General features: G+C 43.3%; 1 protein-coding gene across 1 annotated transcript in view; it reads left to right on the top strand.

Annotated features, from left to right (window-relative positions):
- The window catches only part of hlf (HLF transcription factor, PAR bZIP family member), a 62,461-nt gene that overhangs the window by 33,881 nt on the left and 4,863 nt on the right, over window positions 1-23,717 (top strand). The window contains exon 3 of the mRNA XM_008116131.3: window positions 19,610-19,830. Within this exon, the coding sequence (XP_008114338.1) occupies window positions 19,610-19,830 (221 nt within the window). The remainder of the gene's footprint in view (window positions 1-19,609; window positions 19,831-23,717) is intronic.

Raw genomic sequence — 23,717 nt, forward strand, 5'->3', positions numbered from 1 at the left:
TCCTGTTAAGCAATTAACCAGCTGAGCAGAAAAAGGAATGGGGCTTCTCTCAGAGATTAATTATTTTTTCACACATTTTAACTCCTTCCTTCCTATTATGCCTCTCATTTGTTCGTCAATAGTCCCTCACATTCTAAAAAAAATCTGAGATTTGATTCCTAAAGAAAAGGAATGGTAGAACGAACAAAGAAAGGTCAATTCATATCACAAACATAGTTTTTCCTTGATGAAAAATACAAACAGGATTCTAGAACCAACCAGCACCCCTCAACAATTGTGTCAATGTTTCTCAGGAATCTGAATAGAAGTTTTCATACTCTTTCAATAACATAATATTGTATTTCAGGTTCCAATTCTTGCCACCTTCTAACACGGGAACAATCAAAGAAGACATAAGCTGATTCAGTGCAGTTTATGGACCTTTCACAGTAAATATTTATAGAACTCGGATTCCATTTTTATTGCAATGGCTGCAGTGGGGAATTTTAGTTTGGCTAGGCACTAGAGGAGCTCCCTGTCTGATAATACTAAACCTGTATGTATATATGTAGCTTTGCCTGTTTCCTAAGACCAGCCAAGTTATTTTTGGTACAAATCTGTCAAGACCCAGGCTGCAGGGCACCAATAACCATACACAGAGGCCAGAATCTATCTAATATCTTTATTGAAGGAGTATATAAAGTTAATAAAAACAAGTGTAGAAAATAGTCCAGAGTTAGACCTTTCAGGAAAGGTCAAAATTAGTCCAAAGAAACAATGTCCAATATGAAATATTAAGGTCCAAAGTTGTAATCCAATAACCGAAACACTCACTTTGCCAGGCAAAGTGAGGGGAGATGACAAGGTCCTTTAGTCCATAAAACTTGAGCGTGGCTATGGAGTAACTTGAAACAAGGCTTGGTACAAGGTAGCAAGGAACGAGAAGCAAGGACAAGATCCGTGGAATTACTTGGCAAAAATCCGGAAAACAAGGCAAGGCTGAGTCCTGGAAAAACAAGGCTAAGTCCTAAGAAACAAGGCAAGATCCGTGGAGGTAAACAAGGCTGAAACGGGAACGAAGGCTTGGAAACAGGAACGAGGCTTGGAAACAGGAGTGCGCTGTCCACACACAACTTACTCCCGTTGCTGACGAATTGACTCCGCAAGATCCCTCCGGGAGCAAGGAACCTAAATAGGCCTTGTTTTCCCCACCAGAGAACACTTCTCTGGGGAAACCAGAAACGAAAGTCAATCTCTGTGTCCAGATGTATGACTCCCTAAAATTTCTCATGGGAACAGGCTTAATCATCTGAATGCTTTGCTGCTATTCTCAAACTCCTGCGATTAGCCTGTTGCACTCCTTTCTGCTGGAGATAATAATTACGGCGCGAAAAAGGGGGAGAACTCGACTCCGGGCTTGTTTGGGAGATTTCTGGAAGACAAGCCTCTTGCAGGTGCAAAGGCTCAATTTCTGGCTGAAATGGTTCCTTTTCTGGCTGAAATGGTGGAAAACCCAAGTTCTCCTCTTCGTCAGTCACAACAGCACTAGGAATGGGACTACATGGCCCATGACTCATCACACTATCCCCCTCCTCAAGCCCCCCCTCAAACTGGGACTCTCTCCCCGAGGCGCGAGGCCGCGGCTTGGCGGGATAGGTCTGATGGAAGCGGCGGGTTAAATCGGGGGCATGAACCGTGGAAGCGTCTTCCCAAGAGCGCTCTTCGGGGCCAAAACCCACCCAGTCAATGAGATATTGTAGGCGGCGGCGGTGAAAGCGAGAATCCAAAATGTCCTGAACCTCGAACTCTTCTTCTCCGTCCACCAAAACAGGGGCGGGGGCCGGCCGGTCTGCATCAGGGCGCACACCATCCGCCGGAAGGAGCAGGGAGCGATGGAACACTGGATGAATGCGCATAGAGCGCGGAAGTTGGAGTTTGAAAGTCACGGGGTTAAGTTGCGCCACCACTGGGTAGGGACCAATGAAACAGGCATCTAGCTTCCGGCAGGGACGGTGGGAGGGCAAAAAGCGAGTGGACAGAAGAACCCGGTCTCCTACCTTGATTTCGGGGCCCGGCTGGCGATGTTTGTCCGCGTGGCGTTTATAGTCCTCCTTGGCTTGGTCCAGTTGCTGGAGCAAAAGTTGTTGCACTGCTGTGAGTTCCTGCAGCCAGTCCTCTGCTGCGGGAACTTCTGAGGTTTCAATGACAGGAGGAAAGAAACGTGGATGGAAGCCATAGTTTGCAAAGAACGGGGTTTCCTTAATTGAAGCCTGGACCCCATTATTGTAGGCAAACTCCGACAGTGGTAACAGGGAAGCCCAATTGTCCTGTTGGTAGTTTACATAACAGCGAAGGTACTGTTCCAAAGTGGCATTGGTGCGCTCAGTTTGCCCATCTGTTTGAGGATGATGAGCCGAAGATAAACGAGAGTCTATGCCCAATAGTTTTTGTAGTGCCTTCCAGAAGCGAGAGGTGAATTGGGACCCACGGTCTGTGACCAAACTCTTGGGCAATCCATGTAATCTGAAAACATGTTGGAGAAATAGATCTGCAGTCTCTTTGGCCGTGGGAAGGCCTTCACAGGGAATAAAATGGGCTAACTTGGTGAAAAGGTCCACCACCACTAGGATCGTGGTGAATCCACAGGAAGGTGGTAGATCAGTTATAAAATCCGCAGAGATTATTTCCCATGGGTGGGATGGAGTAGGGAGGGGATGTAGAAGTCCTGAGGGCTTTTCCCTTCTTGTCTTGGAGCGCTGGCATACTGGGCAGGTGTTGACATATTTTTCCACATCCTTGCGGATCTTGGGCCACCAGAAATCTCTTAGGATCAAATGCATAGTTTTGAATAGCCCGAAATGCCCTGCTGGCTTGCAGTCATGACACAAACGAAGTGCCTTTTCCCTGCCCGGTCCTGGGGGGATGTAAACATGATTTCTATAGCAAAGCAGCCCATCTTTAAGCGAAAAGGGGAAATGTAGTCCTTGGCGAAGTTGGTCCTGGGCCCAGGCATCTACTTGCTGACTAGCCCTGATTTCTTGAGCACAAAGGGGCCCTGGAGTAGAGGGAGTTGATTTAATGGGAGTGGATTTGGTGTTCCCCACTGTGAGCGTGGCAAAGTTCTCGGGTTGTAGCAGCTGGGACTCAAAGGTCTCCTTGCGTCCTGCAGCGTATTCCGGTTTCCGTGACAGAGCATCTGCTTGCTTGGTCTGGGCTGGGGTTACATAATGAATTTGGAAGTTAAAACGTTCAAAGAATAAAGCCCAGCGTTGTTGTCTCTGATTTAGCTTGCGGGCAGTTCTTAGATGCTCTAGATTCCGATGATCAGTATGGACTTCAATGGGAAATTTGGCCCCTTCTAACCAATGTCTCCAAGTTTCAAAGGCTGCCTTTATGGCCAATAGTTCCTTTTCCCAAATGGTGTAGTTTCTCTCTGGTGCGGTCAATTGACGGGAATAAAAGGCACAAGGATGAAGATGATCTCCCACCGGTTGTAGGAGTACAGCCCCAATTGCCACATCGGAGGCGTCCGCCTGCACGACAAAAAGGGTTTCAGGATCTGGATGCTGAAGGATTGGCTGGGACGTGAATAATTTCTTTAGTTGCTGGAACCCTTTCTCTGCTTGATCTGTCCAGCGGAAGGGCTGTTTCCCACGGATGCAGCTGGTGATTGGGTCAGACCAGCGGGCAAAATCTGGAATGAACTTGCGGTAATAGTTCGCGAACCCCAAGAATCGTTGCACCTCCTTTTTGTTGGTTGGCGCCCACCATTCCAATACTGCTGAAACCTTTGCCGGGTCCATGGAGAGCCCTAGTGGCGAGACGCGGTACCCCAGGAAATCTACCTCTTGTAGATCAAAAGCACATTTTTCCAGCTTGGCATAAAGTCCATGATCCCGCAATCGTTGTAACACCATTCTGACGTGGTTCTCATGTTCTGATTGTGATCTAGAAAACACCAAAAAATCGTCCAGGTAGATGATCAAGAACCGATCTAGATAATCCTGAAAGATGTCATTGACAAAATGCTGGAACGTTGCGGGAGCTCCACATAATCCATAATTCATAACTCGGGACTCGAATAATCCGAATTTAGTCTGGAAGGCGGTCTTCCACTCGTCCCCTTCTCTGATGCGAACTAGATTATACGCTCCCCGAAGATCCAGCTTGGTGTAGACCTTGGCTCCTCGAAGTCGGTCTAGTAGGTCCGAGATTAAGGGCAGGGGATAGCTGTTCCGCTTAGTGATATTGTTCAATGCTCTATAGTCCACCACCAAGCGTAATTCCCCTGACTTCTTTTTCACAAACATCACTGGGGAAGCGGCTGGGGATTGAGAGGGTCTGATGAATCCCTTGCGAAGGTTTGACTCTATGAACTCCCTGAGAGCTTCTTGCTCCGGTTCAGTCAGGGAGTAGAGATGTCCTCGCGGGATCGGGGGCCCCTCCACCAAGTCAATGGCACAGTCATAAGGTCTATGTGGGGGTAATCTCTCGGCCTCTTTTTCATTGAATACATCCCAATATTCTGAGTACTTCTTGGGCAAGGTGATAATGGGTTCAGTGTCTGTGGCATGGCAGATCTTGGCTACGAGGCAATGGTTTTGGCAATATTTTGAAGCAAACTGTAGTTCCCTGTTGGACCAGGAGATGCTTGGGTCGTGAAGTGTCAGCCATGGAATACCCAAAATCACAGGGAAATGGGGAACCTCGGTAACAAAGAAGGAAATCTCTTCCATATGTTCCCTTATCCACATTCTGGTGGGTTCCGACCACTGACTTACGGGACCCGTCTTGAGGGGGCGGCCATCGATGGCTTGCACCACACGGGCGTTCTTGAAGTCATGATATTGTAATCCCAGAGAGTCGGCATACTCTCTATCAATGAAATTGTTTGTGGCTCCTGAGTCTATCATGGCATGGACCATGACGGGTCCTTTTTTTGCTGACCACAAGGTGACCACTAGAAGAAACAGGACCCCAGTTGGCGGCTCTTGAGTGGGTTTTTTGACCGGGTTGGCGAGCCTCTCTACGCCCGGTCGCTGGCTTCCCCCGCCGGCTGTGCGCCTGCCGCCTCAGACGTCTTCGTCTCCGTGGAGGACGCCGCCGCCAGACGGGCGGCGGGCTTCCCTTTGGCTGGGCACTCTCTGGCGAAGTGGCCCCCGTTTCCGCAGTACCAACAGAGATTTAGGCGTTGGCGGCGGGCCTTCTCGGCGGCGTCTAACCTGGGACGCACATTGCCCAACTGCATCGGCACCTCCTCGCTCCCTCTGGGGTATGGGGCTGGTGGCGGGGGTCTCCATACTGGACGCGGCTGAACGCCGGTGGGAGCGGGAGGTTTCACCCCAGCTCTACCGCTCTGGCCTCGGACGCATTGTTTTCTGTTGGCCAGCATGACTTCAGCCCGTAAACATTGATCAATGAGTGCTTCAAGAGAGTGGGGGGGATCCACTTTGGAAATTTCCTCCAACATCTCGATGTTGAGACCCTCCCGGAATTGTCCTCTGAGGGCTATATCATTCCATCCGGTGCTGTGGGCCAACACTCGGAACTCGGCTATGTACTGGGACAACGGTCTGTCCCCCTGAGAGAGGCGCCGGAGTTTATGGCCGGCTGCCTCCAAATTGTCTTCGATCCCCCAAGTCGCCTTAATGTGATCCAAGAAGTGTTGCGCTGATCTTAGATGCGGGGAAACTTGGTCGAACAGTGCCGTCGCCCAGTTGGCCGCTGGCCCGTCTAAAAGGCTGTAGATCCACGCCACTTTGATGTCTTCTTGGGGAAACTCGGCATTGCGGGCCTCTAGATAAGCCTGGCATTGACGACGGGAAACATGAACCTTAGAAGCTTCTCCAGAAAACTTGGTTGGCAATGCCAGGGCCGGGAGTCGGATTCCGCGTTCCTTCAACCCCTTTATTTCTCCCTCCTGCGCATTGAGCTTATCGCGGATGCGGTCCACTTCCTCCTTGTCGATGGTGTAGCTGAGTGGCTGGCCTCCCGGTCCGGCTCCGGTAGACATTCTGGCCTAGGTTAATTGGTGCTTAGGGTGGCGGAGTCAAACTGTCAAGACCCAGGCTGCAGGGCACCAATAACCATACACAGAGGCCAGAATCTATCTAATATCTTTATTGAAGGAGTATATAAAGTTAATAAAAACAAGTGTAGAAAATAGTCCAGAGTTAGACCTTTCAGGAAAGGTCAAAATTAGTCCAAAGAAACAATGTCCAATATGAAATATTAAGGTCCAAAGTTGTAATCCAATAACCGAAACACTCACTTTGCCAGGCAAAGTGAGGGGAGATGACAAGGTCCTTTAGTCCATAAAACTTGAGCGTGGCTATGGAGTAACTTGAAACAAGGCTTGGTACAAGGTAGCAAGGAACGAGAAGCAAGGACAAGATCCGTGGAATTACTTGGCAAAAATCCGGAAAACAAGGCAAGGCTGAGTCCTGGAAAAACAAGGCTAAGTCCTAAGAAACAAGGCAAGATCCGTGGAGGTAAACAAGGCTGAAACGGGAACGAAGGCTTGGAAACAGGAACGAGGCTTGGAAACAGGAGTGCGCTGTCCACACACAACTTACTCCCGTTGCTGACGAATTGACTCCGCAAGATCCCTCCGGGAGCAAGGAACCTAAATAGGCCTTGTTTTCCCCACCAGAGAACACTTCTCTGGGGAAACCAGAAACGAAAGTCAATCTCTGTGTCCAGATGTATGACTCCCTAAAATTTCTCATGGGAACAGGCTTAATCATCTGAATGCTTTGCTGCTATTCTCAAACTCCTGCGATTAGCCTGTTGCACTCCTTTCTGCTGGAGATAATAATTACGGCGCGAAAAAGGGGGAGAACTCGACTCCGGGCTTGTTTGGGAGATTTCTGGAAGACAAGCCTCTTGCAGGTGCAAAGGCTCAATTTCTGGCTGAAATGGTTCCTTTTCTGGCTGAAATGGTGGAAAACCCAAGTTCTCCTCTTCGTCAGTCACAACAGCACTAGGAATGGGACTACATGGCCCATGACTCATCACAAAATCCCACAAGCACATATCTCCCTCCAAATGAGATAGGAACCAGATTGCTACCTTTTCATGGCACCTAAATGTGTCACTTGGGAACCTGCCATGCTTTATCTGGCCAAAGGGCAGATGTAGTATAAGCACTAACGTGTTTGGGGTTTTGAGTGGACTCTAGACTCTGGAAGACCAGGACTTGGATCCCCATTTAACCTTGGAAACCTGCTAGGTGACTGTGTACAAGTTACACTTAGCTTCAAAATAAGGCAGTGGGAAACCCACTCAGAGTAAATTTTCACAAAACTCTTGGGTACAAATCTCACAAGTTAGAATTGTTCTGAAAGCACATCAATAACAGCAGCAACGATATCAATAGGGTGGCCTAGAAGTAAGTAGGTTTTATCCCTCAAGAAGAATAAAAATTGACAGACCAAAGTAAGGAGTTGGTTCAAAATCTTCAAAAATGTTGGGTAGGATTCTTTTGGTATATGGTGTCATTTCATGAGGTCCATTTCATGGTGTGTGTATGTGTAGCAGGAAGAATTTGGTCTTCCACATCTTAAATTCTATGCTTCTTAAAGATTGAAGGCAAAGTGAAACGAGATATCGGTCTAACCTTGTGGTTTCTTTTGTGCTCTTGGATAGGTTATGGCAGAGAGGTCCTGTCAAAGCTACAGCATTTCAGGTGTGTCTTTGGAAATCCTCTCAAATTAATAAGCCAGGAATCACCATTGGACCATATCAAATTTCCCTGAAATCTGGCTCTGCGGTCAGTTGCCTTGTTTTGCAAGTGCATCACATGCTGAGCAAACAGCAGCAGAGGAGTGTGGATGTGTGTTTGCGTGTGTGCATGAAAAGTTCAGTGGAGTTCATTTCAGATTGGCACCTGCTTCTAAATAATTGTTTTCATGCTTCTTGGAATTGGCACGTGGAGGAGGGGCTCCCTTGCCACTCTGCAATGACAGCTGGCCCTTGGCTGTAGAGAAGGACAAATCCCAGTTCTGTTCACTGGCAGGTTTGAGCTGTTAGAGAAGTTGTAAGTGGGAAGGGGGAATGGGAGAAATGGCAGGGGGAGGAGGACAGTATTATGGGTTTTTTCCCTGCTCCTGTGAACCCCCTGGAAATTTAAGATATTGTGAATTTGCAAGCCGGCTTAGCATTAAGGCAAAGGGAATGGAGGAAATTCCCACATAGGCATGTATGTGAATCACAGTGCCTCCTTTTAGACTTGAGGCAGATGTACAGCCAAGGCTTCACTGGAGGCCCATTCACTTAAAAGTGGGATTGAACGGTTTCAGATGTCAGGGTTTCCTCCTTTTGGGATTGGGACTGGAAGCAGTTCAGAGGAGAAAGAGTTATAAATATATTTGGCGCACCCACTGTGGACATGCTAGACTTTAATCTTGTTGTAAACTTGAGCTCTGTCTGGTGATAGCTTGGCTGTGAGATCAGTACTGGCCAAAACTAAAATTTCTCCCTTGAATACTGAATGAGGAATAAGGCGCAGGTGTGGGGACTTTAAATATAATAATAACCAAAATGACTTCCTCCACTCTTTCCTCAGCTGCTTTGTTTCACTCAACAGATGGTTCTGCTTATGTTCATTCAGTGTTCAGCTGAAGCAAATTCACACACTTGCATATCCAACACTTGATTTGCAGCACCATTCAGTGACATAAATGTGTGAAATAGCTGATCTCGATCAAATACTGCATATGGATTTTTACGATGCACCTACACTTTATAATTAATGCAATGTGGGTCCTAGTGTTGATGCGCAGCAGAATGATGTGGTAGAGTTCTGATGTTTGGGATGGACTGTACAGCTTCAAAATGGTGCAAGTAGATTGGCACATTTTAAAACCCATGTTCAGCTGTGAAACTCACTGCCAGTAGAAAGTTAGAAGTGATTGAAATGATGTTGTTCCACTTGCAGAGAGGTCTTCTTGTGTAGGAGTGGCATTCTTCCACCCACAATTGATTATAGGACTGCAGAATTCTGCCACCTCTACAGAGAGACCAGCCATTCATTAAGGCAATTCATGGGTCTGAGCTGGAATTTATCCAGCAAACAAATAGTCAAGTAATGACATGCTGAATAACACAGGTACATGCCATGCACTTGAGTCAGCCCTAACTTGTTGTGATGAGAAGGTGAATAGCAACGGTGGAGTCCCTGGCGTTTCCATTCTTTTCCTGTAGCACAAACAGTTCTGGGACAGACTTGTGTACTCACTATTTTCCTGTAAGTTAAAGTTAAAGGTTTTCCCCTGACATTAAGTCTAGTCATGTCCGACTCTGGGGATTGGTGTTCATCTCCATTTCTAAGCTGAAGAGCCGGCGTTGTCCATAGACACCTCCAAGGTTATGTGGCCGGCATGATTACATAGAGTCCCTAACTTTCCCGCCGGAGCAGTACCTGCTGATCTACTCACATTTGCATGTTTTCGAACTGCTAGGTTGCCAGAAGCTGGGACTAACAGCGGGAGCTCACCCTGCTCACTGGATTCAAACCACTGATCTTTCGGTCAGCAAGTTCAGCAGCTCAGCAGTTTAACTCGCTGTGCCACTGGGGGAGTGGAATTTCTCCATGGGATTTGTATGTGGACTCTCCAAATGAGAGACTAAAAAGATGTCTTACCTTGAGGGACCAATCAAGACCTTTGTCACTATTGAAGTAGGACTTTTTGGTGAAATAGCTAAAACATTATAAGGTCAGCAGAGCCTGGCATGTTACCAACAGAAAAAAGTTCAGCTCATCTTGACTACTATTGGGCATAGTTGAGAAGTAGTGGAGAATATATCTACTAGACAGTTGTAGCCATTCAATTCGTACTTAATTGTAATTTGCCAAACAGCCATCCCATGTACAGAAACACAGGATTTAAAAATGAAGCCGTGTCTCATTTGTGTGTTAACATTGTTTTGGATGGTTTGTGAGCAATGTAGAATGAATGGACACAAATAGACCAGGCATGAAGAAGCAAACTTCTTTTCTTTGCTTCTCATTTTTTTAATCCATGAATTCTTGAAGCAGGTCCCATCAACACTGCCATTTAAAATCCAGATTATCTGCTTTGAACTGGATTATATAGCAGTGTAGAAGGGGCCATAGTAGTTTATCTGAGGATCACCACCAGTACACTGGGTTTTATTCTTCTGGAAGAACATAGACAATCGGGACAAGGAACATCTTCCTATAAATAACGACTTCACTGTTCCTGCAGCAACACACATAGGTGTGTGTGTGTGTGCACGCACGTAAGAATAAAAATATGGCTTATACTTAGGATCCCCCCCACACACCTGCTATATGCATTAGATAGTTCAGTGCTTAAATAGACAATTTTCTATATTTTTGTGGAAGAAAACTTTTTTAAAAATCCACTTATTCTTTCCCTCTCTCCCTCTCTCTTTTATGATGATGATGTATGTCAAAGACAGCAGGAGTGATATGTCATGACAGTTGCTGTGGCAACTCTGCCTACAGCATGAAAATAGGATATAGATGGGACTTCAAAACAGTAAATCTCAGAATTTCCTGAGCCTACGAATTAGAGCTAGCCTCATTGCCACAGGAGTTTTGAAGCCTTCCTAGCGCCTCTGGGTTAGACTTCAAATATTCTGCCTGTTCACACAGATCTAAATAATGTATACAGTATGACTCCATTTTTCAGAGGGATAAGTCCCTGGACTTTGTGTAGACACGTGAACGTGTAGGTAACAGTGAACCTTATTGAAATGAAGGACTTCTAGCACAGGAATACCATAGAACAGGGGTTCTAAACTTTTTCACCTGCAGAGCCCTTTTTGAAGCAAAAGTTTCTCATGGAGCCCAAAGAAATGTTTATATATTACATTCTAATATAATATAATATAATAATATAATATAATATTAGAGCCCTTGTGGCACAATGGGTTAAACTCTTGTGTCGGCGGGACTGCTGACTGAAAGGTCTGCAGTTTGAATCTAGGGAGTGAAGTGAGCTCCCATCTGTCAGCCCTAGCTCCCCATGCAGGGACATGAGAGAAGCCTGGATGGTAAAACATCAAACATCCAGGATTCCGCTGGGCAACATCCTTGCAGATGGCCAATTCTCTCACACCAGAAGTGACTTGCTTTTTCTCAAGTTGCTCCTAAAATAGGAAAAAAATTGTTTTATGTGCATATATATACGGGGTGTGTGTATGTATATATATGTGTGTGTGTATATATATATATGTGTGTGTGTGTGTGTGTGTGTGTGTGTGTGTGTGTGTGTGTGTATATATATATATATATATATATATATATATATATATATCTCAGGCATGTGCAAACCTTTTGACACATTGCATTTTAAAATTTGACAGATGGGTGACCAGTGGCAGATGAATGGAGAGTGTTTGTGTGAACTAATTGAAAAAATGAACAAATTCCTATGCCCACTGCACATATCTCATTTGTAGTGCAAAAAAAGAAAGAAAGAAAGAAAGAAAGCACAATACAATATTTAAAACGAACAACAAATTTAAACAACATAAACTTAACAGTATTTCAGTGGAAGACCCCAGGGGCCATCCAGTACAACCCCCTTCTGCCATGCAGGAAAAGCACAATCAAAGCACCCCCAGCTGAGGGACACCCAGCCTTTGTAATAATAATCATAGTAATAGGAACAACCCCAGGGGTCATCTGTTGGTGACAAAAGAAGGCTTTTGGAGTGAGGGAGGAAGAGGAGCAGGAACGGGAAATGAAAGCTTGGAGGAGGAGGAGGAAACCACGGCGCCCCTCAAGATGCTTCATGGAGCTCCAAAGACTTCACGGAGCACACCTTGAGAACAGCTGCCATAGAGTCACACTGGAAGCCCTAGAAAATGCCTAGTGATGCCATATTTTGGCAGGTATTTGTCCTTTGGATACATGGGCCACACTGTACTTTTAAATGTAGGGTTTTCAGAGTAGTGTAGGAGTCTTCTAAGAAGAGGTGGATGAGGATGTATCAATTTTACAGGATATTTTTGGTATGCAAAGCCTACATGCAAAACTGCTTCACAAGTTCTACTAATCACAAATGTAAAGTAGATTCAGTTGCAGGACTGACTCTTGGGTTTGATCCCATAGGGATTCCCATAGCTTCAAACAGAACAGTAGTTGCTCAGTGGCACATTGAGGTTCCAACCATGTAACGCTGTGCAGGTTTACATGGGAGAAAGCCCACTAATCACAGTGTGACTTACTTCCAAGCCAGTTGAAAAACATCTCAGTTGGAAGAGACTTTGAAGCAGAGTTTCTCCTCTTTCGGAGTAAATATCTGATATAGGAAATGCTCCCTCTGCTGGAAAAATTATAATTTTTCACAGTATTTTGTCAGTACTCACAATTGGCTAATGGTTCCTGCAAGCTTTGTGGTATTTGTGTCTTCTGGACAATGAATTGTATGTGGGGGGAAACGCATTACAGACCTAGTTCAATTCATATCTACTCATCAATTGCTCTGCCATTACTCATGCGTGCAGTTGCAAAACTCAAGGGATTGTGTATGATTTGATATCCCAAACTTCCTCCAAGATGCTCAAGAGAAGAATAGACATGTAATTCCTATTGCAACCCTGCAAGATAGTTGGAGTGACAAGGAGAGAGTTCCCCATGCTCACCTTCTGGGTTTAAGGATGCTGCTTTGATCTCACATTTATCCAGCTCAAATCAAAAGCTCAGCTACACTGTGAATGATGTGACTTGTAAGATTACTTTGTTACATGTGGGGTTTTCATGGTTTATTTTTTTCTGTGTCAGGAGTGACTTGAGAAACTGCAAGTTGCTTCTGGTGTGAGAGAATTAGCCGTCTGCAAAGACGTTGCCCAGGAGACACTTGGATGTTTTACCATCCTGTGAGAGACATCTCTCATGTCCCCGCATGAGAAGCTGGAGCTGACAGATGGGAGCTCACCCCACTTCTCAGATTTGAACCTCCAACCTTTCGTTCAGCAGTCTTGCTGGCACAAGGATTTAACCCATTGTGCTACCAGGGACTCCTGTGGTTATTATGACCATTGGTTGTAATGAACACCTGGTGATATAACAGAGATGAGGAATTGACGCTACCTAAATTTATTATTTTACAGCTAAAGAAGAAAATTGGAAAGCAGCCCTAAATTCTTTCCAATGTATACTATAGGGGCATAGTATTAAAAAACTAAAAACAAAGCTGCAACATTACAAATATTATTCTGTGGGGAACAGAAGAGACACCCAAGCATTGACTCATTCTTTTTAAATTGACTGTCTAAACATTTCTGTTCAAATAAGAAAAAGAATCTGAGTAGTCCTGCTGCTGCCCTCAAACCCATAAGACACTGCTTTTTATTGGATCAACTCATGCTCAAAATGCTGGAGCAACTCATTGAATTATACAGAACATTTCTTCAGGAGTATGTGATTAGCATCCATAGAACCCCAAAAGACCCTGATTTACAGCCAAAACCACCAGCACGGTTGCATTTTTCTTCTAAACCTAAAATCAATTGACTGTGCACAGACCAGCTAAGGATAAGCTCTGCTAAATCCCACTGATTTCAATGAAAGAATAAAAGTATGCGATTAACTCTCTCTTTTACTGAAATAAATAGCTTTTGCAGCCCAGCCCTATGGCCCAATTTACATATCATAGAAAAGCATGGCAGGTTTTTATACTTGATGAATTCTCTCCTGCACTCTCCCGTCTGTGTTCCTCTTGAGTATTGTAATGATTCTTTCCTTTGCTTGTATTAATCGTAGTTTGCTGTTGTATCTGAGCTAGGCAAACCGTGGTTCATGCAAACAAGTTCATGCACAGTTGAAATGGCAAACTTATTTGCATGAATCAGGAAGGGAATGACTCAAAGGGAAGGGAAGAATATGTGAATCCCAGGTGCTGGCACAAATGGTGAAACCATGGTTTGCTGTTCGGTAGAAACCAGACCTATACACCGTAAGTCAGAAGTGGATCCCACTTCTCTCAATGCAAGCAATGCCATGAAGCAATTACTACATTTTTCCAGCTTTCTCATCATGTCAGATATTACTTTTACTATACTTTCCCATCAATAATTAAAAAAAATGATTTATGCCAGAAGTTTATGTTTTTTTTAAGTGTTTGGCTTTTGTGGTTATAATATCATTTGTTCTACTATACCAATAGAAGCTAATCACATTTTAATACTTGGGATGATTGATGCCAGTTCCATATCCAGGTTGATTGATGCAACTCTTGTAAAAAAAAAAGAAAAGGTAAAAGTAAAGGTTTTCCCCTGAAATTGAGTCTAGCCATGTCTGATGAGCATCATGGGGATTGGTGCTCATCTCCATTTCTAAGCTGAAGAGCCGGCGTTGTCCGTAGACACCTCCAAGGTCATGTGGCTGGCATGACTACATAGAGCACCATTACTTTTCTGTCAGAGTGGTACCTATTGATCTACTCACATGTGCATGTTTTCGAACTGCTAGGTTGGCAGAAGCTGGGCCTAACAGCAGGAACTCACTCCTCTCCACTCCCCGGTTTCGAACCACCGACCTTTCAGTCAGCAAGTTCAGCAGCTCAGCGGTTTAACCCGCTGTGTGACCGGGGGCTGTAAGTTCTCTAAATCAATTCTGGCTGTTTCTTTTTGAAGACATCCAACTCTGGGCTTAACTTGGGGGTCCAGTGAAATGTAGAATTCACTATGAAACGACTTCCTGGCACCAAATAACAGAATGAAAACAGGATCCATAGAATCAAGATGTTGCTACAGTTCATGTGATTGTGATTGAATGGCATTTTCATAAGGGTGGGGCGGTTGGTTAACTAGCCATCTTTTAGTAGTTTTCTTGGCACTTGAACTATGCACATCTTAATGTCCCTTTGTTTCAAGTCAGCCAGGAGAGGCCTCTTGATGCTGCTTTCTCAGAAGTTGCCCTACTTAAACACTGGTCCTTAGAAATATTTCCCAGAAACTTCCAGGAATTTTGTTATTCAGCACAGTGTTGTGATTGATCTAGATTTTTATACATGTATGCATAATGTATATATACACAGAGAGCATATTAACTTTCCATACATGCATAAGCATACTCACAGACTAAGGATAAAGCAGGAAAAAAGTATACAGTTAGGTGTGGGTATGGAAAATTAATTCTCTCTAGGGATGTGATCCTGCAGACCAAGGAATAAATTTCTAGATTCAAACAGGAATACATATTTTATTTATTTTTATTAATTGCATTTATATTATATACTAGCTTAAGGACCCAGTGTTGCCCAGATCACTCGAAAAAGTCAATTTTCTATTTTACAAAATGCATAAGGTTATGGATGAACTACAGCTCACATCATGCCAGGTTCACCCACTGTCTAGGTAAGTGAGCACCCCAGCCACACACACGCATACACACATACATATTTTCACTTTTATTATGTGTATGGATGTCCTTCAATAAACTCATGGTGCCATGCCTTGCTCTTTCTTCTCCATTTTATCTTCACAACAACCCTGGAAGGTAGGTTAGGTTGAGAGATTGCATTTAACCTGATTAGTTTTATAGTTCAATGAAAACCTGAGCCTAGATTTCCCACATGGAGTCACACACTTTAACTCCCACACTAGGATGGCTATGTTGATTCATACTAATGCTCATATGTTGATGCCAATTGTTCTGGAGCTTTATGGAGAAGATCATTTTCCACTGTTAGTTGTGCTTATCCTTTGGTTACTTCTGTGCTTACCAGCAGCTTGGTTTAGATAAGGAGATCAATAAGCAATGAAGTGAAAAGGGAACAACAATAGCAGTTGCAGCACCTTTCTGTTTCTGTGGTCAGGCAATCTACAGGTATGTTTTGAGAAAGTATTACTTTTAAATAAAACTGCTGAGTACCAGCTGTCTCCAAAATAGGTTTGCTTTGACACATGAATCAGAAGGAAATTCCATCTGAGCCCTGAAAATAATAATAATAATTGTTGGTGATGGGCACACTGGGTGTCGTGCCAAAAGATCTCAGCTGGCATTTGGAAACAATAGACATTGACAAAATTACGATCTGCCAACTGCAAAAGGCCACCCTACTGGGATCTGCACGCATCATCCGAAAATACATCACACAGTCCTAGACACTTGGGAAGTGTTCGACTTGTGATTTTGTGATATGAAATCCAGCATGTCTATCTTGTTTGCTGTGTCATACAATAAAATAACAACAACAACAACAACAACTTTATATACCATCCTATCTGGGTATATAAATATGGTCAAACTTGCCTTATCCTCATGAACAATAATGTAAGAGCGGTTTAAAAGTGGCACAGTTGCTTCTGCTGAGCATCACGTTTATTATGCAGTGATTTCCTGTGGTGTGGACCAAACTTTGGTTCTCTTGGTTTCTTGATCCCACCATACTATGCTTCAGATGGAGAAATATGGATACTACAGGATAATGGGCTCCCGGAGGTGAACCAAATAGTTGGCTTAGCTTTGGAAAGAAGTCCCACAGGTTTTCCTCTGTCTACTGCCCAGTTGTCCCCAGCAGCCATCTCGGTCTTCAATCCATCCCTCCCTTGTGTACTGAATGTTGTCACAGCTGTGGAGTCTTATGATTTTTTTTCGGCTTGATGTAATGACCTTTGTACACTGTCCTCCCTTGACCCACCTTGGACTGGAATGAATATAAGCTCCTAAAAATAACACAGGAGACCTGGTATGGGTTCTATGGAAGGCTTAACAGAAATGCCAGTATCACAGTGGGAGTGGGCCAGGGACACCATCAACAACTCTGTGTATACCCATATATAGGAACAACTGGGTATAGATAGGTATTGTGTTTGCTTGAGCAGGTTCAAGTAACACATAGATGAATACTTTTGGGCTGTAAATTCTTGGCAGGTATCCTTTTGTTAAACTCACAATCCTTTTTGTACTGTATATTTATCATAGCTTTCTCATATTACCAAGGTTTGCAATTTATTCCCTTGGACCCTTGTTAGTGAATCTAAATAATAATAATAATAATAATAATAATAATAATAATAATAATAATAATAATAATAATAATAATAGCTTTATTTATAGCCAGCTTCTATCTTCCTGAGGGGGAGCGGTTCACATGGGGACCAAGCCCAATCAACATGACGGCAGCATATATAATTAAAACAATAACAGTAAAATAATATTAATAATATATATAGCGAGCATTATGATTAAACAGTAGGGCTATTAAGAAATTAGAGGGAAGGCAAGCATGTGCAAAAACGCAAGGCAATGAGATTCAGGAATAAAGTGCTGAGGGTTAGGGAAGTAAATAGTTAAGACTGGATGGTGATGAAAACGGACCTACTGTTCCAAAGCATATTGCAACATCCAAGTCTTCAAATTGTTGCGGAATGTGGCCAGGGTAGGTGCTAATCTAATCTCCCTACAGAATGATTTTATCGAATATAAGGAACCCGATAAATTGATTTCTGGTGTTCACATATTGTCCTCCCTGTTTACCAAAATAAAAAGAACCTGCCATCTTCAAACATCACTTTCTAATTTTTCCCTTACTACAATAGACCACTGAAGTAATGAAATAACATTTATGAAGTCACAACAGGATATACCTAGTTTTCAGCGCTTGGCGTCAAGTGACATGGCCCGCAGCGTGAGAAGGAAACTTTCTGTTCATGGTTCAAGGAGCAACAATTGAATCACTTGCCCTCACCCCATTTGAAAAAAAACTGGAAAGGAATATGCTTTTGATCCACCTCTGACTCTTCTCCCAAGTGCTCCCCAGCCCTTCCTGGAAGCAAATGTCATTGGTGCTGTTCCACAGAAGACATTTCACAAAGCATTGCTTCCAGTTCCCTTCACAGAAACTCCCTCCACCTTCTTCCCAGTTTTTTTCCCTTGAATGTCCTGTTATTTTAGAAATCATTACACAGTGTGCTAAGAACTTGTTTCAAGTGAGATAATAGCACTTTGGATTTTGAGGTTTTTGTTTTGGAGGTCAAGCTGGGACTTCTCTCTTTGCATAACAGTGGATAATGGGACTGGGACAGTACTGTTTGCAGTGCACAATGAAGCAGGACGAGGAGCCATGTGCAGGAAGGAGCCTGTGCTCATTCTTAGCCATTCCCTTCTGGAGACTTTGCACCCATCATCCCATCCTTATAATTTCAAAAGCAGCTTTAAAAAAGGAAGAAAAGAGACACGAGACTGTCACTGCCAAATTTGTATAGTTGGGAAATATGCTTTATTCTCATCTACCTTGTTGTCTCCTAAACACTTACAGTAGCTCAAGGCATTAGCATAAGACATGGAAGAAACCAGTGTTTTAATAGTGTAATATAATCTTCCTGTGCGATTTTATAGGCAAAACTCCCATAACTATAAAACGCAATTAAAGTATTATATTTATTTCACAGAAAGACTGTGTTATGTCTCATTAAGTTCCAGATGTCATATTACTCAATTATACAGTACATCCCCCATATCTTGGAGGGGGGTATTCCCAGAGTTTGTGTGTGAAGCTCCAGATAATAGTGAATCTTATGTCAATAATAATAACTCTACTCTATTTTTATATCCCACCACCATCTCCCTGAAGAGACTTGGGGCAGTTTACATGGGGACCAAGCCCAGCATAAACAAACAAAAGCTAAGACACAATTAAAAACATAGTAATATATAATATAAGGTCAACAATCTAATTAAAACCAGCATAATATAAAAACATCATAAAAATGTATCAAAACCAACATCGACCACCAATAATCTGGAATATGGTGGGCATGATCAGATTAGAGAGGGCAGGGCAAGGATTTGTGCAAAATGCAGACTATATAAGTAATAACCTGCACTTTGAATTGGGACTGGAAACTTATCAAGGACATCTTGTCCAAAAGTGGTGGAGGTTGTAGAAGATGCCTAAAGATGACATATTTTGTCAGATGTGGATGAATGAAACCACAGATACTGTTTCTTCAGATATTGAGAATCATGCAGTACCTACATTACTAGAGAAAGGAACTATGAGGAGCTTGTCGTATATACAGTAGAGTCTCACTTATCCAAGCTAAACGGGCCAGCAGAAGCTTGGATAAGTGAATATCTTGGATAATAAGGAGGGATTAAGGAAAAGCCTATTAAACATCAAATTAGGTTATGATTTTACAAATTAAGCACCAAAACATCATGTTTTACAACAAATTTGACAGAAAAAGCAGTTCAATACGCAGTAATGTTATGTTGTAATTACTGTATTTACAAATTTAGCACCAAAATATCATGATATATTGAAAACATTGACTACAAAAATGGTTTGGATAATCCAGAAACTTGGATATGCGAGGCTTGGATAAGCGAGACTCTACTGTAGTTCCTTCCAAGTTTCAGACCCTCTCAAGTAACAGTAACAGTGAAGTAATGGTTCCCAGGGAAATGGTCACATTCATTACAAGACATGGTACAAACAGGAAGAAACAGAGCACTATTCTGTGTGATAGGGTCTCAGGAAGGGCTATGTTGGAAGGCCAAGAAAGGAAGGTGTAAACTGATAAAAATGCTAGAAGCATATAGAGTGTAATAGGTGTTATTCCGCTACATCTAGACATGTTCTTTTCATTCCGTTTCACCACCTGATTTATCTGTTTGCTTCTGCAGGCCAGATCTTGCCTACAAACCGCAACACCCCAAGTCCCATTGATCCAGAGACCATTCAGGTTCCAGTGGGGTATGAACCCGACCCTGCTGATCTCGCCCTCTCCAGCATTCCTGGCCAGGAGATGTTTGACCCTCGTAAGCGCAAGTTCTCTGAGGAAGAGCTCAAGCCACAGCCAATGATCAAGAAAGCCCGTAAAGTTTTCATCCCAGAAGACCTGAAGGTAAATTGGAACTGGTGCCCAGCTTAGGGCAAGTACTTTAGAGATTGTGATGGAATGAGAGTGCTTCGACATTAGGCCTGCTTCAACCAAAGAAAAATTATGTTGAAATCCCAGTGGTATAAAAGTAATAATAGACAATAATCAGGAGTGAGGCCTAGTGGGCTCACTGGTTTAGTTTAGGTGAGATTTCATCTCATGGTATGGTTTGGTTCATAGAATCAGATTCCTGGAGAGATCTTGTACACATCTTCTGATCCAATCCCTTTTTTGGTGAAGGAATGCTGAACTTCCAACAAATGGCTCTCCACCTTCTTCCAGAAGATCTCAGTCAAGAGCTAACCAGTAAATCCTTTCTAGATAATGATTCCATTCGCAGTTCATCAACACACCTCCCCTAGTATTCAAGTGAATTCTGATGAACTTCATTCCATTAGATTTGAAAGTATAGGGATGCAGCCAACCTTTTGAAGAAGATTTAGATGGGAAGATCACTGGGACACTGTGATATATCTGAACTTACCTAGGATTTTTTTAAAATGGTTGATTAAAATAAATAACATATGCCATGTTGAGTCCACTTATGAGAGAAAAGTGCAACACAAATATGACATACAGTAATTGGTTTGAATTTTCCATTTTGCATACAAGTATTATTCTGGTATGCATTTAGCTCAGGATCAGGATCTGTGATGCCGTTAGGCAGCATGACCCTCAGAAGGTCATGTTTAATGTATTTATAATTTGTTATCTTTGTTTGTTGTGGTATTGAATTGTGCCAAGTTGTAAGCCGCTCTGAGTCCCCCCATGGGGTGAGATAGGGTGGGATAGAAATATGGTAAATAAAATAAATAAACAAGGAAAATTCTGGGTGTCCTAAGAGCAAGCAGTTACCTCTTTCAGTAATTATTGTTATATTTCTACTGCCAAAGGCAGAGAATTTTGGGGATTTTTCTAACACAGCTGCCAAAATAACTTGATAAGTGAGTACTATTTGTTACTCTGCCTCAGGAAGCAAAATGTGTTGCGTTAGCCTCATTCAAGAAAGACAAATCTGTTTGCATGACTCTGCATGTACAATTGGCCCTCTGTATCCACAGATCTTGTATTCATGGGTTCAACTATACATGACTTGAAAGTATATTTTAAAAACCCCAAAAGCTATCTTTGTTTATGGCATTTTATATAAGGGACACCATTTTATTACACAACTACATATCATAAGACTTGAGCATCCACTGATTTTGGCAACCACAGGGGGTTCTGGAACCACTCTACATTGGATACCCAGGGTTCACTGCATGAGAAGAAACTGGGGGGGGGGGGGGGGGGGGGGAACTAAAAACAGAAAAGATTCTGAAAGGTTTATTGAGGTCCTTAGCATGTTATATATAATTTGTTGTTCTAAAGCTCTGATGGCTCAGAGGAGTTTGCTTTGTGGTGGCATAAATATTGCCCATGGCTTTCAGTGGGAGATGGGGCCACAGCTTTCCTCCTTCAATTCCCCAGCGCCATTACCATTTGCTGGTTGGGCCACTGGGCTCTGGAAAGGGGTAAGCAGATTAGGCCAGTCAGTCGTCTCTGTGGTGCATGTGATTCTGAGATGCCAGACCTACTTCTTTCAGGCTTGGATTAAAGGATTTGCCTTTATAATTTGTTAAAATAAAGATATGTGTGGCCTTAAAAAGCCCAGGAAGGAACTGAAGTTTAAAAAAATGGATAGAAATTATAGGGGAATTGATTAACGTTGAGGAGCCCACTCCCTACCTTTCCCATCGCTCTTACATATGGGGAAGAGGGAAGAAAAGGAAGATTTAAGGAACTGGCCTCAGAATACTTGAACAAAATAGCAGAGTCAACTTTGAGGATTCATTTCAGATCATATCAATATTAAATCTGAATTGTTAAGAAAGATTGGATAAGGAGCCCCCCTGGTGCAGCAGGTTAAACCGCTGAGCTGTTGAACTTGCTGACCGAAAGGTTGGTGGTTTGAATCCGGGGAGTAGGAAGAGCTCCCACTGTTAGCCCCAGCTTCTGCCAACCTGGCAGTTCAAAAACATGCAGATGTAAGTAGATCAACAGATACCGCTCTGGCGGGAAGGTAACAGCGCTCCATGCAGTCATGCTGGCTACATGACCTTGGAGGTGTCTATGGACAACGGCGTCTCTGCGGCTTAGAAATGGAGATGAGCACCAATCCTCAGAGTCGGACACGACTAGACTTAATGTCAAGGGAAAACCTTTACCTTTACCTATCATTGGATAAACACTCTCAGGAGAAAACAAGGCATGAAGAAATATAAGAGAAAGGTTTAACCAAAACAATAAAATTGGGTTCCATACTGCTTACTATGGGGGAAACTGAAGTCCAGGAGTTGGTCTTGGCCAAAGCTCGGCTAATTTTGCCATGCTAGATGGAGATTTTTTGTTTTTGTTTTTTTAAAAAACTCCTGAATGCTTCCACTTATATCTTACTTTTGTATTGTTTATATTCCATTGAATTAACACTGATTAACAATTCAATTACAACACCTGTATCTTTTTCCAAATCATCAATGAAAATCTCACAGAGTGTGATTGTAGTCCCATGCACTTGGGAGTAAGATGCATGAATTTTGTGGTGCTTGTTGTTTTTGCGTGTATATATGTGTGCCTGTTGACTTACGGCAACCCCATGAAATCGATAGGGTTGTCTGAGGCAAGGAATACTCATAGTTTAGCCAGTTCTTGCCTCTGAAATATAGCCTACAGCACTTGGTACTTGTTAGTAATCTTCCATTCAAGTACTAACTGGGGCTGGCCTTGTTTACCTTCCAAGATCTAGTGCTGTTAGGGTATTTTGGTTCAATTCATTAAACACATATCTTAACAAAATATTTTTAGCCAGCTACATGCCCCGACCATCATAATGATACTTGGTCATAAATCAGCCATGGCAAAATTTGAGAGTCTTGTTGTCACTTAGCTCAAGGAAGGCCCTTCAGTGATGCCAGTGCTCTCACTCTGAAGGGGAAAAGACAACTCCCTTTCCATCACACCTCTGTCTTAATGTGTCTGAAACATTTACTACTGTTTGCCTTCCATATTTGCAGCTTTCACTTTTGTGGATTTGACTGGTGGATTGGAATAAAAATATTTTTTCTAGGAATCTCTGTGTCCTCCAGAGCAATTCTGTGACCTGAAGTTTTCTATAAAGTTGCACAAGGAACTGCGGTGGCGCAATGGGTTAAACCCTTGTACCAGCTGAACTGCTGACCTGAAAGTTGGGTTGCTGACCTGAAGGTTGCCGGTTTGAATCGCGAGATGGGATGAGCTCCCGTCTGTCAGCTCTAGCTTGCAGGGACATGAGAGAAGCCTCCCAGCTGGATAATCTGGACGTCCCCTGGGCAATGTCTCTGTAGATGGCAAATTCTCTCAAACCAGAAGCGACTCTCCAGTCACTTCTGACATGATTTTTAAAAAACCGTGAACAGGCCTGCAGAACATACAGCCTATGGGCCGGATGCGGTCCTTAAATGACTTCTCTGTGGCCCATGGAAGAAGCTGGGCTTCTCCATCGCTGCTCAGTCTTTCGCTGCCTGCTTTCCTGGTCATGCTGGGAGGGAGAGAAGGACAGAGTGGCTCGTAGAAGAATTTTTAGAATATTGTGCAGTTGTGCAGGCCTGACATAGAGATTCTTAGAGAGAACACTTCTCCAGCCATTTGTAGATCTTCCAGCATAATTCTGTGCTCGACCTCTGGTAGATGTTGGCCATAGAGTAACAGAGGAGGACCTAGTGATTCCTAGAGATTAAAAATACTTTTACGGGGGGTCCTGTGCCCTTACCCCAGAGAATGTGGAAGGCTGGCCGTACATCTCAAGCTTGAAAGTATTCTGGAAATCTGATGCA

The sequence above is a fragment of the Anolis carolinensis genome, chromosome 2 (genome assembly GCF_035594765.1).
Source record: "Anolis carolinensis isolate JA03-04 chromosome 2, rAnoCar3.1.pri, whole genome shotgun sequence".
Classification (NCBI taxonomy): Eukaryota; Metazoa; Chordata; class Lepidosauria; order Squamata; family Dactyloidae; genus Anolis; species Anolis carolinensis.